General features: G+C 37.1%; 1 protein-coding gene and 1 pseudogene across 1 annotated transcript; one reads left to right on the top strand and one right to left on the bottom strand.

The window, feature by feature from the left end:
- The window catches only part of LOC112519924, a 60478-nt pseudogene extending 54230 nt beyond the window's left edge, over positions 1-6248 (top strand).
- A 101-nt stretch (positions 6249-6349) lies between these two features.
- On the bottom strand, positions 6350-12825 carry LOC112519321 (protein SRG1-like). Its single transcript, XM_025127372.1, has 4 exons — positions 12442-12825; positions 8078-8325; positions 7068-7392; positions 6350-6880 (listed from the first exon to the last, which is right to left on the bottom strand). The coding sequence occupies exons 1-4, from the start codon at positions 12718-12720 to the stop codon at positions 6638-6640; spliced, it is 1095 nt and encodes a 364-aa protein (XP_024983140.1). The 5' UTR covers positions 12721-12825; the 3' UTR covers positions 6350-6637.
- Between the last annotated feature and the right edge of the window lie 1214 nt (positions 12826-14039).

Genomic DNA, 14039 nt, shown 5'->3' on the forward strand with positions numbered 1-14039 from the left:
TAGAGAAATTCACACATTCTAGGGTGAATTCTTTCTAGGAAGTTGATCATCTGCTCTTTCCATTGCGGATATTCATCACAGATAAGCATAGGAGGCTTTAATTGAGATCCAGTACTCATGAATGAGTTAATAACCAAGTTCGCCATTGAATTTGAATGAAACAGGGTAAACAGGAGAAAAACTGGTGTTCTAGAGAAATGCAGATTAATACCAAGAACAGAATAAATCAAATTAGAATTTGATTCCTGCTTTGATACCAATTGTTAGGACCTTTAGATTCACCTTATGATATTAATCAAATACTCTGGATGATCTTTTAGACAATAACAGTGCAGTAGAAACAATATATGAACAAACAGAGTAAGAAATCAATCAAGAACACAGATGAATGAAAATGAAGAACACGAGAGAAAAACTTCAAATGATTTTCAATTCTATTGAAAATATTGACAATTACAATACGGGAAGCACACTGAATTACAAAGGCCTAAGCTGCAATTTATACTAGTTCCTAACGGCTTTTCTGACATGACCTAGACAAGTGAAATGATCTAAGCCATTCAAATAAAGCAGATTACAAACATAGTCACGTGAGAAGCACGAGCAGCTAACTAACCTAAGTAAAACAATAAGAAGTAGTTCTTCACAGAAGATAAACTGCAGACCCTCTGTGAGACATCCCAGAGGCTCTCCTGGATATGACTTGTAAGCACTTGAAGACAGAGGACCAGTTTCCAAAACCTCTGTGAGAGACAACAGAGGTTCTGTCAATCTTGACTTGTACGAATGATCATCTTCTGTTGTTGGTCCTCTGTGGTCTTCTGTGGTAGAACCCCTTCTGTCAACACTTGCAGTAATACTTTTTCATACTTTTACATTAAATGAAATATGAGAGCTAACAATTAGGTAGAGACATTCTTATATATGTTACTTCCTACGTCCCAAAATAAATGTCTACGATAAAATTTAAACAGTTTTAGAAATATATAATTATTACACTTTTTAATTAACTAAATAACAATTTTTCCCTTTTAACAATAGAGGGAATGATGAATTTCAAATTAAGGCTTGAATTGGAAAACAACCACCTACTTTTAAAACTGAACATTTATTTTGAGACAAACTAAAATAAAATATGGCACTTATTTTGGTACGGAGAGAGTAGAAGGTCATGCATTTAAAAAGTTATTTTTCTAAATAACGCCCATGAGTGCCGCCTGCTGAGCGGTAGGATGGTGGGCATCCATAAAGAAAGTCCCTGATTCAAACATGGGAATCATCGTTTAATGCTGACTTGTAGTGATTTACCTCCCCATAATGGTTGTGGGACCAATGCACTAGACGCACTCCGGAGGGTGACATCTACCCGAATGGTTATGTTCCTCTTGTATCTCTTTTGACATTTTAGAAATTTCCCATGTATAAAAGAGCGGTGCAGTTGATGCAAGGCTAGCAACGGATGCATCAACGATGAGGAATATTGTTGGTGATGCTTTGGCACTAGTTGTACAAACATAACAATGATTGTGACTGGCCTGGTGATAACTTTCACCGCCAACTGGATACTTGCACTTGTAATACTATTTTTATTGCCTTTACTTGGTATGCATGGATATATTCAGATGACATTTTACAAAAGCATTAGTGTCGGCGCGCCAAAGTGATGTATGAAATAGCGAGCCAAGTGCGAGCAATGCAGTTGGAAACGTCAGAATCATTTCGTCCTTTGATGTTGAAGAGAAGGTGATCAACCTGTACAAAAAGAAATGTGAGCGGGATTGTAAATGGTGTGGGTTTCGATCTCAGTTCTTTCGTCTACTCCACAACTTCTTTCTTTTTCTACATTGGATCTATTCTTCAGGAACAATAACCTTTAGAGAAATTTTCAGGGTAACTATTTCAAACTTCAAATCAATAGTGTTACTTCTTCCGTTCCAAAATAAATGTTCACAATGGAAAAAGGCACACAGTCTTTTTAATTAACTGAATAACAATTTTACTCTTAATAATAGATGGAGTATTGAATTTCTCTTTCTCATAATTAAGGGTAGGATTGAAAAGTAGGTGGTTACTTTTGAAAGTGGACAGCTATTTTGGGACAAACTAAAATTGAAATGTGGACACTTGTTTTGGGACGGATACTTCCTTTGGCAATTACAATTCTAATATAGACTGAAAACAAATTCACGTTTTCTTTTGTTTGTCAACACTATCATCGGGGTTATCTCAATCAGCGATACTGCTTTCTGATTTGAACAAAGCTTGGAATCTATTGTCTCAGTTTTTGAGATTCTCGACAGTAAGCCCGAGATTAATTCGAGCATCAAAAGTAGCATAGCATCGAATCAGGTAAAGGGTGATGTTGAGCTTCACATATGAGTTTCAAGTATCCAACAAGGCCAGATATTCAACTTTTCAGGGATTTATCTTTGACAATAGAATTTGGAAAGGTATCCCATTTATCAAAAGACTTCACATATCTTCCTTTTGTTGTTTGGTCTATTGTTTAAGTATATCAACGAAGTTGGCCTCATTCTCCTTTCACAAAGAAAGACTTAGGGGTTGTTCGGTTTCCGCTTAATAGATTGTATAAGTTATATGGCTTATTCACACAGCCATATCTAGTTGTTCGGTATGGGCTTATCCGGGCAGCCGATAGCTAAAGCAAGCACTCAGCTACAAAAGTATAGTCATATACACTCACCTGGCCCTTTTCCCTCAATACCCTTGACAAATTAAAACGAGAACCCTTGCAACACCAATCACTGTTTATAGCTATATGACTGCACCTGATCAGCAAAAACCTTCAAAAATGGCATCAATGTCGATCTTAACTCATAAACGGCGACCTCTCTCCAAAACCCTAAACCCCAAATTCATCACAACCTAAGCCTTTCCTCGTAGGAAGCTCAATTAGCCGAGGAACCACCATCGCGGCCAGCTTCTACCACTCCACTACCACTACCACCGAACCCCCGCTACCGGAAGCCCACTCTACAATGAGAACTGGCGAAGCCCTATTCCGAACATGTTCTCTAACAGAAAATGAACCGAACAGCCCCTTAGGGACATTTACCAAAGGTTACGGGTCACTTACCTTACTTGATTAGCATGGAAAGGGCCAAGAATCTTACTTGGAAAGAGGCAAGGCAAGGAACTAGTCTTACCTAGTAAGTGAGGATAACGACTCTTACAAGTAAGCACTTACCGAGTAATATTGTTGCATAATGTCATTTTGATGGCCAAACGGTAATGTTAGTGAGAAGGATGACTCTTACCGGGTACAATTTTTGGTAAACGGTCTTTAGGTTATGTTTGACAAACTAGTTGAGAAGCTAGCTGTTGGCTGATAATTGAGTTTTAGCTCATAGTTGGTCACGTTTCGTAAAAACTAAATGATAATGTAATGAGTAATAAAAGAACATGTTGATAAATTACCTGGGAAAATATGAGGGGCGTAATTAGAAGGAACTAAAAAATGGGAAAATAACTCTCGGAGCTTATTGAAACACTATTTGAAGTAGTTTTTCGAAAGACTATTTTATGGCTAACCAAACGGGGCTTTTTCATTAAGCATAAAAATTTGGTTATCTTATAATCTACTCTAGCTTATGGCTAACCAACCGGGTTTTTTAATAAGATTAAAAATTTAGTTATCTTATAATTTAGCTTATGGTTGCCAAACATGGCCGTAGAGCAACCCTTAACCTTGGGAACCAAAGGCTCAAACTGTTTGGTTTTCTAATCTTGCAAAGTTTCTTGTAGATTGTGGCTCTCGTTGGAGAGAATGGAAGTGGGAAGTCGACGATCATAGGTCTACTTGAACGATTCTATGATCCATGCTCGGGCCATATCTACCTAGATGACATGGACATCCAAATGTTGAAAATAAGCTGGCTAAGGCAACAATTTGGTCTAGTAAGCCAAGAGCCTATACTATTTAATGAGACGATCCATACTAACATAACCTATGGAAAGCAAGGAGGTGCAACCAAGGAAGAAATAATCAAAGTCGCAAAAGCATCAAACTCCTACAACTTCATATCAACATTGCTTTATGGTTTTTTTTATTAACCTGGATATCCAACCCGTTATGCAAGCCGACTAATCCCAGGGCGACCATCTGCTTTGCAGATAGCCCGGAGTCACCGTATTTGAATCTCTGTGGCCACAAGGGGATTTTTATTTCTCCTTGGATTTGAACCTGGAACTCCTGTTATTTTTAACCTTTGGAGCTAAGCTCAAACCAATCAGGCGCCACCCTTGTGGTTACGTTGCCTTATGGTTACGACACCAAAGTTGGTGGAAGAGGTGAGGCAGTGTTGGACCCAGGATTTTTGTCGAACGGGCGCATCTTTAAATGTCCGTAAAGCCGCTCGATGTGCTTTTACCCGAATTCCATCTTTTGAGGTTTTCTTTAAGTTTTTTGGTTAATTTTGAGGGGTTTTTTGGGTTTTTTTTAGAAATTTTCGGTTTTTTGGTTGATTTCGAGAGAATTTTTAGGTTTTTTTTTTGTAAAGACTAATATAAGAACTCAAAACAAACAAATTAATCATGTAAGTATATCAATGAAATCATGTAAACCGTATAACATTATAACTAATCAATCAATTTAGGCTAAGACTAAAATCAAACTTTAGGACAAAAGACAAATATCAAATTTAGGGCAAACAAATAAATCATATAAACAAATCAATGAAGTCATATAAACATAATTGCATAATGATATAACTAATCAATTTAGGGCAAAAACTAATTTCAAATTTAGGGTCATTGACTAATATCAAATAAGGGCAAACAAATAAATCATGTAACAATTAAACAAATCAATGAAATCATCATGTAAACATATTTCATAAATCATAATTGACTAATTGTATATCATTGTAAATTTAGGGCAAAATCATCAAGAATAAATTCAAGGAAAAATGTTAATTTAAAGTTAGGTTTGGGAAGTAAACCTTGAGAGGTTGAGAGAGACGGAACCCTGAGAAGCTGAGCGAAAGTAGGAACAGTCGTCAGTGCCATGTGGTGGGTGGTCGGAGGGCGGAGGCAGTGGACAGTTGCGATTTTGGTTGAGCAGCGATTAGCGTCTGGTAGCGAACAGGATCACCTGGGGGGTTGTTTTTTTGTTTGGAGAGGGAACAAAATAAAGAAGGGTCATCTCACACCCTTTTTTGACTTACTGACATTTGACTCAAGACCAATGATCACTCCCCACCTCATTTTTTTATTTTTCTTTAATTAAAACATGTGATGTGTCTCTGTGTGTAGCGGAGTGTGAGAGAAGAGAGGGAAACAATTCTTTTTAAAAGTTTCGACATATGTACACCTTTAATTCTTCAAGAACTCTAATATCTCAGAGCATACCCCAAATTTTAGCGGATGCACCTTACGTAACCAAAAAAAATTCTTTCTTACAAATTAAGGTTGAGCGGTAGCACAAGACCCCGCTCCCGTCAAGGAAGGTCCAACCCGAGTTGAGGAGTATAAGATGCCAATGCATTGTCTTATTGCTTGTTTGCACACACCCTCACTGGTAGCTTGCTCACTTGTTCTTTATTTATTTATTTTGCAAATTAGGGGTCCTCATGGAAACATCTCTATCCCTTTGGGGGTCTAGAGGTAAGAGACATCCACAATGGTATGCTTTATCATGAGAGGTTTTTTCAATAACTAGGACCCACACGCTTAGTGGCCAAGCAAAACAACTTATTGGAAGTTTGTGCAGTTAGCCGGTTACAAGTGAAAAGATAGTGTTTTTCGTCTGAGCTTTTTCACAATGTGATGTGACTAAGAAGCTTTTCAATAAGCTCTCAAAAACCCTCAATTGTTGATGCTTTGTGGTTTTCATACATCTCACCTCCAGATCTTATTTATGTATGAAATTTACTGTGTTCGTTTGGTTTGTTGTGGTTTCAGGTGAGCAAATGTCGGGTGGGCAAAAGCAACGGATAGCGATCGCAAGGGCGATGCTAAAAGACCCGAAAGTCCTATTGCTAGATGAAGCCACGAGTGCGTTGGATGCAGAGTCGAAGCACATAGTTCAAGATGCATTAGATACGGTGATGATTGGAAGGACAACCGTTATGGTAGCTCATAAAATATCCACCGTTTAAGGTATAATTGCAGTTGTGAAGAATGGTGCTATTGCTAAGAACGGCAGGCATGATGAGCTTATCAACATAAGTGGTGGAGTTTATGCAACCTTGCTCTTCAAACAATTGCTATCTAAACTACATATGTAAAACTTGGTCAAATTATCTTTCTTTGAACATCATTAGCGTATGTTTGGTTTGACGGAATGTTCTTGAGACATTTGGATATCGTGAAAGGATTTGGAATTTTTGGTATGTAAGATTTCGAATGGAATTGAATTCCATTCTCTATAAATAATATATAAAAACAAATTACAAGAAAATATAAAATAATTAAATTATCTTCTATTAATTGATTATTCCAAAATAAGTTTTTTAACATATTTTAAAACATGATTCCATTGAATCCCATGTTTGTGATATTTCATTGAAATCCTGGGACTTCAATTCCGGGCTTTCTTTTAAACCGCAGGATTGGAATGGAAATCCCACCAAATCCTGCAAATCAAACCCCTAAAATATACATAAGTAATGTTTTCTTACAGTTTCATAAAATCCAGGTATGATTTTCCATTGAGCTTCTGAGCAAAAAATCCCTTGATGTATTCCTCAAGAGGGACTCGCCGGAAGTTAGCTACTTTATGTTTTGCAACAAGGCTTCGTGCAGGGCCTAATTCGGTACCCATATTGGAGCTGTAGAATGTTGCTACCGAAAACCTCTCGTTATTTGAGGTCACAGTTGCTTGATGCTCAATGCTCTTATACACGCCATTACTTACAATCTGCAAAACACAAAAAAAGATTGAGAATATGGAAACTATCAGTACTGCTCTCGAGTGGGATATACAAGGTTCGTTTGGTTTTATTGAAACTACGAATACAGCTGTCAGGTGGGATATACCCGGTTTGTTTGATTTGGTTTGGTTTACTGAAACAAACAATCATTGGAATAAAAAATTCTGTCATTACCTCCATTATGTCTCCAATGTTGACTACTAAGGCATTTGGTAGAGGTTTAATAGCTACCCATTTTCCATCTTTTCGAATTCGGAGGCCCTCTGTTTGGTTTAGTTGATAGAGGATCGTTAAAGCATCTGCATCGGAGTGTGGGGAAAATCCCAAAGCCAGTTCTGGCTCGGGACATGGGGGATAATAATTCATCCTTATTGATTGCACACCATCGTGAAACAACTCTCTCATTTCATCTCCATCCATCTCGAGAGCCTTAGCCATTTGACCCAAGATGGCCATTGCTAGCTTCTTCATTTCCTTAGAATAAGCTTCCAACTTCTCCCTGCAATTTTTTTCCAAAGCATTGAAACAACTATATAAGCATCACCAAAACCAAACCAAACCGAACTCACCAAGTACGCCTCACTTGGGGGAGGTGGAAGTACACAGACTTGTTCTCTACCCCAAAGTAGAGTTGTTTTGGTGAAGAACCCCGAGATGTGAAGAAGTGTGCAAACTTATAACAAAATATTGAATAATCTAACTTAGAAACACATTTGGTATTTCTCCTCTTCTTTACTTGGTTATAATGTAACGCACAATGTGAACTCGATACACGTTTTTGACCCAATTAGTTGTGTACTCAAGCAATGCATCTCGATTCTGAAGCTCAGAACTTGAACCCTCAATCCTGCTTCCTATATACTTCGTTCTATTCTCCGTCTATCTGGATTTTATTTTATGGTTTTGTGTGTTTTTGAATTGGGAATCAGCTGATATACAAATTCAAAGTTAATATGTTGAATTGGCCAGAGATTTGGAAAGAGAAAATCATAGGATTACGCTTATCCTTTATTTGAACACGTTGGTTATCAATTAGTTTAAAAACGTGGAGCTTTAAGAAGTTATAGGCACGCAATAATAAGTTGTAAACTTGAATTATAAGAGATAATAAATAATAAATGTAACCTACAGTGACAACTTGTAAACCAGAAGCTTGGACTTGGAGGAGAGACTAGAGAGAGAACCTGAGGATGAGAGGCAACTTCTGAAATAGTTGGGATTTCCTGAGATTGTGTGGAAGGGTAGTTATGTAAAACATGTCAGACCAGTCAAGCTTCTGCTCCTCTGATACAACAAATAGCTGACCAAAACCTTCATGGTTATCTGCTTTCTGCCAAAGCATTTGTTTCTCCTCCATTGGAAGCTTGAAGAAGTTCAAGACTTCCCTCTTAAAATCCTCTAGCAAGGACTCACTTATTCCATGGTTTATAACCTGTTTTTATCAACCATATGAACTAAATGTCTCATGTAAACACAAATATATATACACACACACAGAGAACAAAACAAGAGGTTTACTAAGGGCCTGCTTGTTAGCAGCCTAATGAGCTTAATGGACTTGCAGAAAGCCAAGTTTTTTCTTAACCTGTCATTCCCAATTAAAAAACATGCTCATTCCATCTATGAAAAACTCTCCCAAACAAAAACCCTCTCAATTATACAGACAGATTAATCCTCACAGACAGATTTATCCATACAGGACTTAATGAAGAACCACCCAAACAGCTAACAGGCTTTAGGATTCATTTTATACAGGCCAACTGAAGGATCACACCAAAACCATCATCATTTGGTCCCAATGTGTGGCGTTCACTTATCTTAAAGCAGGTCACTCAATTTTGAGTTACAGTCGAACAGTAGACATAAAGATAAAATCAAGATAATATTAGTACGTATATCTGGCATTTCTTTTATACACTAAACATATATAAAAATTTGATGATGTTGCTAAACATATAGCTTCCATCAAGTAAGTACTTTTCATGGTAAAATCCTACAGGGAAATGCTAGAAAGAGTAAATCCCCATGGTTTACTAAGACGGAGTGGATGAGCTCCATTCAAGGCCAACTTAACCATGAGGCCATTAAGACAATGTCGTATTCAACGAGGCTCTATTTTAGGAGCTGTCTTCACGGTTTTTCTTCCATTGCACAATCAGTAGAAATAGTCTGTTTCCATGTAGTTTTAGGACTTGTTGTCAAGGAATTGTATGTGAATCTTGCCTTCTCCATGTATTTGGATGAAGATCAGGCACTCGATGATGGAGAGCTCAAAGATTTTGCACTGTTGGTCCAATGTTAGCCATGTGTGACAAGGGTCTTAACCTAACCAAACGGGCCCAGTAAATACCACTTGAAAGCTATGCTGTTAATAGCGCTGCAATAACGGTGCAATAGCGGATTGGGGACTAAGGTAAAATTGCGGTGAAAATTGCGTTTCCGATATTAGCGGCGCAACTGACCACCATTTGAGGTGAAATTGCGGACCGATATTCCGACATTTTAGCTTGGGCCTCTTTAGACTATGTCGTTATTTTTTATGTTATTTTTGGCTTTTATTTTGAGTTTTTGACTTGGGGATGATGATGATCACGTTGGAGATGAAGGGGAAGAAGAAGAAGATTCAGAAGCTAGCCTAAACGAAGAAGTGAACGCATTAGATAATGTTAAGATAGCCTAAACGAAGAAGTGAACGTATTAGATGATGTTGACTCGGATGTTAAACCTATTGCTTGCGATTAGCTAGTTTATGAACACTTTTCCTATTTTGTTTTGTGAAACTTGTTTAAGTTAATGTTATGATGTTGAAACTTGTTTATGTATGCATACATATATATTATATATATATATATAATTCTAAGAAATACTATATGAAGGTTTTAAAAGGCGGAATCGGGCCTCGAGACGTTTTCCCTCAACGAGGCAAGGCGTAAGCCTCAAGGCAGTCCGAGGCCTAAGCACGAGGTGGAAATATATATACATCAAAATATGTATATGTACTACACATATATATACATTTTATAATACTAGATTACTAAGAGGCATTGCTTTGGCGTGAGATAGGCTGAGAGAATGTAAAAAAAGTGGTTGCTTGGAGGAAGGGGTAGGGTCCAACCACACTTTTTGATTGAAGGGAGAAAGTAATAGCTTTTGGGGTTTTAAAATATTAAACACGCACATTGGGGTCATTGTGCTTTGACTTTCCGTTTTTTAAAATAAAAGAAGACTCTTGTACTATAAAGAGAATTGCTACTATCGCCACAAAGCTTATAAAAAAGTCAAAGAAACCGTTAAAGCGGATCATCTGAGGCGTACGCCTCACTAAATCGAGGCATAAGCCTCATCCAGGGTCCAAGAGGCACCGCCTCAGGTGCGGTTTGGGCCGCTTCGCCTTGAGGCGTCTCAAACGATTTTTAAAACCATAATATGAACCGTTATACCACCAATATAATCGTTATTTCAAATATCGGTCATGGCCGCAATTTTGTATTTTCGCCGTGATAACAAGATAGCTTGAAAGTAGGTGTTAACCACCAAGGAAAATGTTGCTTTAGGCATTTTGAAGGATTCAGAGCATCTCCAAGAACTGTTAGAGTAGAGATTTTGGAGTCCTTTTTTGCTCCAACGGCTAAAATGTATGCTAAAATAGATAAAAGAAGAGAGAGAAGGCAGAAATCTCCAAATTTGGAGAAATATTTAATCGAGGAGAGAGATATATTATTTTAATTGTTTCCACCAATGAGATTAAAGGTTGGGTTCCGGTGAGAGAAGGAGGGTTAAGGTGGGAAGCGTAAGAGGATTTCCACCCTTAGAACACATTAGGATGAGATGCACCGAGATGAGATGCACTGGATCAATCCCTATATCAGGCGTGATTCATGAGTGGGATTGAGATTAAAGGTGATCAACGGTCCAGATTCCTTCTTACGCTTCTCATCTTAACTCTCCTTCTCAAACGACCTTTGCATGAGATTTAATGTGTTATAATTTTTTATAAACTTTTTTAAATAAGTGCATTGGATGATGAACCTACAAAATATTTTAATAATGTAATTAATGTTGGAATTGCTAAAACAGAGTGATGTCAAAGTTGAGTGTAAAATTCTTTTAGATATTTTAGTTTTTGACACTTTATTTTAGAAAAATTATAGGATATTTGTTGGAGATTCTCTGAACAATGGCTTTTTTCTATCCTTGTAGCAGAAAGAGGACTTGTCTTTTAACTCTTCTATTACTCAACTTCTTTACAATTGAGTTGATTATGGAGTTGTGAAGTGATTTACAAATGAGGGATTACCATTTATTTATAGTTTTATACTGCTCTAGGGTTGGGTTCCGATGAGAAGGAAAGTTAAGGTGAGAAGCGTAAGAAGGGATCTCCACCCTTGGACGCATATTAGGATGAGATGCACCGAGATTCACCCGATCAATCCCCATATCAAGCATGATTCATGGATGGGTTTGAGATTAAAGGTGATCAAGGGTCCAGATCCCTTCTCACGCTTCTCACCTCTCTGGGCCTGTGAACTTAGACCACCTACGCGCCGGTGAAAACCACCTCGACTGGATTAGAGTAAACAACAATGTCGAATCAGGCCGCCCCTTGCCTTGAAAGAATTCACAGGCGGCCACCAGCTTTCCCAAAATAAGGGATCTGCTGCTTATTGCTCACGGAAACATCCGACCTATACTATAAGTCGTCCAACTCTCCTTCTCACACGATCCATCGCCTTACTGCTCCAACCCTATATCTACATAATTCTATCTAGACCATTCTACCAGATATTTGCAAAGAAGCTTCTAGTTACAAGGGCATGGATACTTCCGGCTATGTTAGGCTCCTCTTGATCCTTGCTAATTCCTTCTTGATCCTTCTCCAAGCTTCCTCTTTTCTCCTAATTTATCTGGACCATTTCAGCTTTCTGGACAAACTTCACATAAGTTGTGACAATAACCTAGCATATTTTTTGAGCTTATTGAAAGAAAAAAATACCCTTCTTTTTCTTAGAACTAATTCAAGTAGCGATTCAATAGCTCAAAGACTTTTTTTTTCCAATAATGCCCTTTGTATTTTTCCAATTAATTTTTCAACATGTTTTTAAGTCATTTTACAATGTCATCTATCTTTATCAACTAGTTTAGCTTATCATAGTTTGCCAAACATAGCTTTAAATACACCATATAAACACAATGTCAAAGTCCATCTCATGTAGACCTCCTTGCGTCTATCCTAGAAACAGTGTTACATTCACATCAAGAAGAATTCAGTGTGTATTCAAAATTAGGTGTCTCTAGGTAGCCAAGGGTTCCAATTCCACAAATAACAAAACTCCAATGGTCTATAACTATTGTAAAAGGAACACTGATTTTGTAAGTTATATATAGCCAAGATCAGATCAGAGGACTGCACGATTCATTGTCATACTAGAAATCACTAAATTTGGTCTGTTTACCATATTACGGTATTGTGTTGGATTTTATGAGGATTAATTGCAATCAAACCACAAATACAGTTTGTAATTTGTAAGGATGACAGATCGAGAGAGACCTGGAAGAAACCCCATTGTTTAGAAGCTGTATGAAGCTTATTGAGCTCAGAGGAGTACGTTGAAGATCCAGAAGCGGTTTCAAGTAAAGTGTGAAGATCGATGACCGGCACAGATGGAGTCGTATCATCGGAGAGAGGTTGGTGATGAAATTGGCGCACATATCGAAGTGGGATCTTGGTTAGGGGCTGCTTTGCAAGTTCTTGAACACTTGGTACTAGCAATGATCTCCCGAAGTTTACCGCTTCCTGATCCTCTTCTTCCTCCTTGTGGGTTTCCATGGACGTAACACCAACGACTGTGTCAAAAACCACAGAAAGTTTCTTATCTGTATCGAAAAATGATATATTCTTCAACAGAGAAGAGGAGGGAAAACAAGTATATTTTTCTTTTGTTAAGAAAATTTGGTTGGAAAATAAATGTTCAATAAAAAGAAAGAAAAAAAAGATTGTATTTAAATTGAACCAACTTTAATTTTATATTTGTTTTGAAAAATCAACTTTTAAAATTATTATTTAATGATTTATAACAAATTTTGAATTTATTTAATGGTCTTGTTTACCGGTTGAATAATAATCGATAATAAATCATAAATTAAGAAAGTATTATGTGTGAATTTTTAGATATCATCTCGATGCTAAGGGGCTGTTTACTTGCTTCTTATTGATGCTTATTGAACAAGAGGCTCTTACCTTAATAAGATATATAGTGTTTACTAACCACTTATTCTAAAAAGAGGCTCTTATCGTACCTCTTACCAGACATCAATCGGTCAGCAACTATCCCCGTTCTTATCGCAGTAAGAGGATACGATCCTGATTTTTTTCCCATTTTATCCTYCGATTCCCCTATTTCAATCGCATTCMTYATCRTTTCAACATCAATCATCCCTATTTCAGAAGCAATAGAGACTGCAGAACTCAATCTRTTTCAATCKCATTCCTCATCAATCTCGCATTCCTCATTTTCTCACTGTTTCCTCTGTTTGTCGTCTCCTCAGCGTAATYAGTCTCCATCTTCAATTTCAGGTATGTGTACCATTCGTTTATATCCAAGRGCTTCAAKATTAGGGTTTTTATTTGATGAATGATGATTTGTTTAGGGCTTCTTTATGTTTTTGGTTGATTAACTGTTATTGTGCTTATCTATGGAGTACCGTATCTGCATTTGCTATGAGAATTTGTTGAAATTGCTTTGTAGACCTTCCTGTCTCCAATGTGCATATGGATTTRTTGGTTGTAATTATTTTATACTATTATTAGTTTTATATGTGTCTTGTTCTTTGTATGGAAGATACTATTTTACTATGATGAGGGGAAAATCATGCACCCACTTCAATCACTGGTCAATATAGATTCCAAGAACACTTCCTCCTATTTCTTGGCAGCTAGGATTTATATTGAAATTTCAATCAAATTACATATTTATTTAACAATTCATTACATTCCTGCTCCTAGAACATAACCAATGTTTTATAAAGAAAATGTATAATTTTCAAAGCTCATCTACTAACCATAGTGATTTCAATTAGTGAACAATGAACATGAAGGAACAATGTTTTTTTGCTAGACATGTGATACCAAAAACTTATCCCTAATCT

This window comes from Cynara cardunculus (assembly GCF_001531365.2).
Source record: "Cynara cardunculus var. scolymus isolate 2C chromosome LG 10, CcrdV1, whole genome shotgun sequence".
Lineage (NCBI taxonomy): Eukaryota > Viridiplantae > Streptophyta > Magnoliopsida > Asterales > Asteraceae > Cynara > Cynara cardunculus.

What these genes read in the sequence shown, in the direction of transcription:
- LOC112519321 (XM_025127372.1), bottom strand. Translation starts at nt 12,720, where the DNA reads ATGGAAACCCACAAGGAGGAAGAAGAGGATCAGGAAGCGGTAAACTTC. An exon ending in AACAATGGGGTTTCTTCCAG is followed by an intron (nt 8,326 to 12,441) that starts GTCTCTCTCGAT and finishes TGATAAAAACAG; the next exon opens with GTTATAAACCATGGAATAAG. An exon ending in ACATTGGAGACATAATGGAG is followed by an intron (nt 6,881 to 7,067) that starts GTAATGACAGAA and finishes TGTGTTTTGCAG; the next exon opens with ATTGTAAGTAATGGCGTGTA.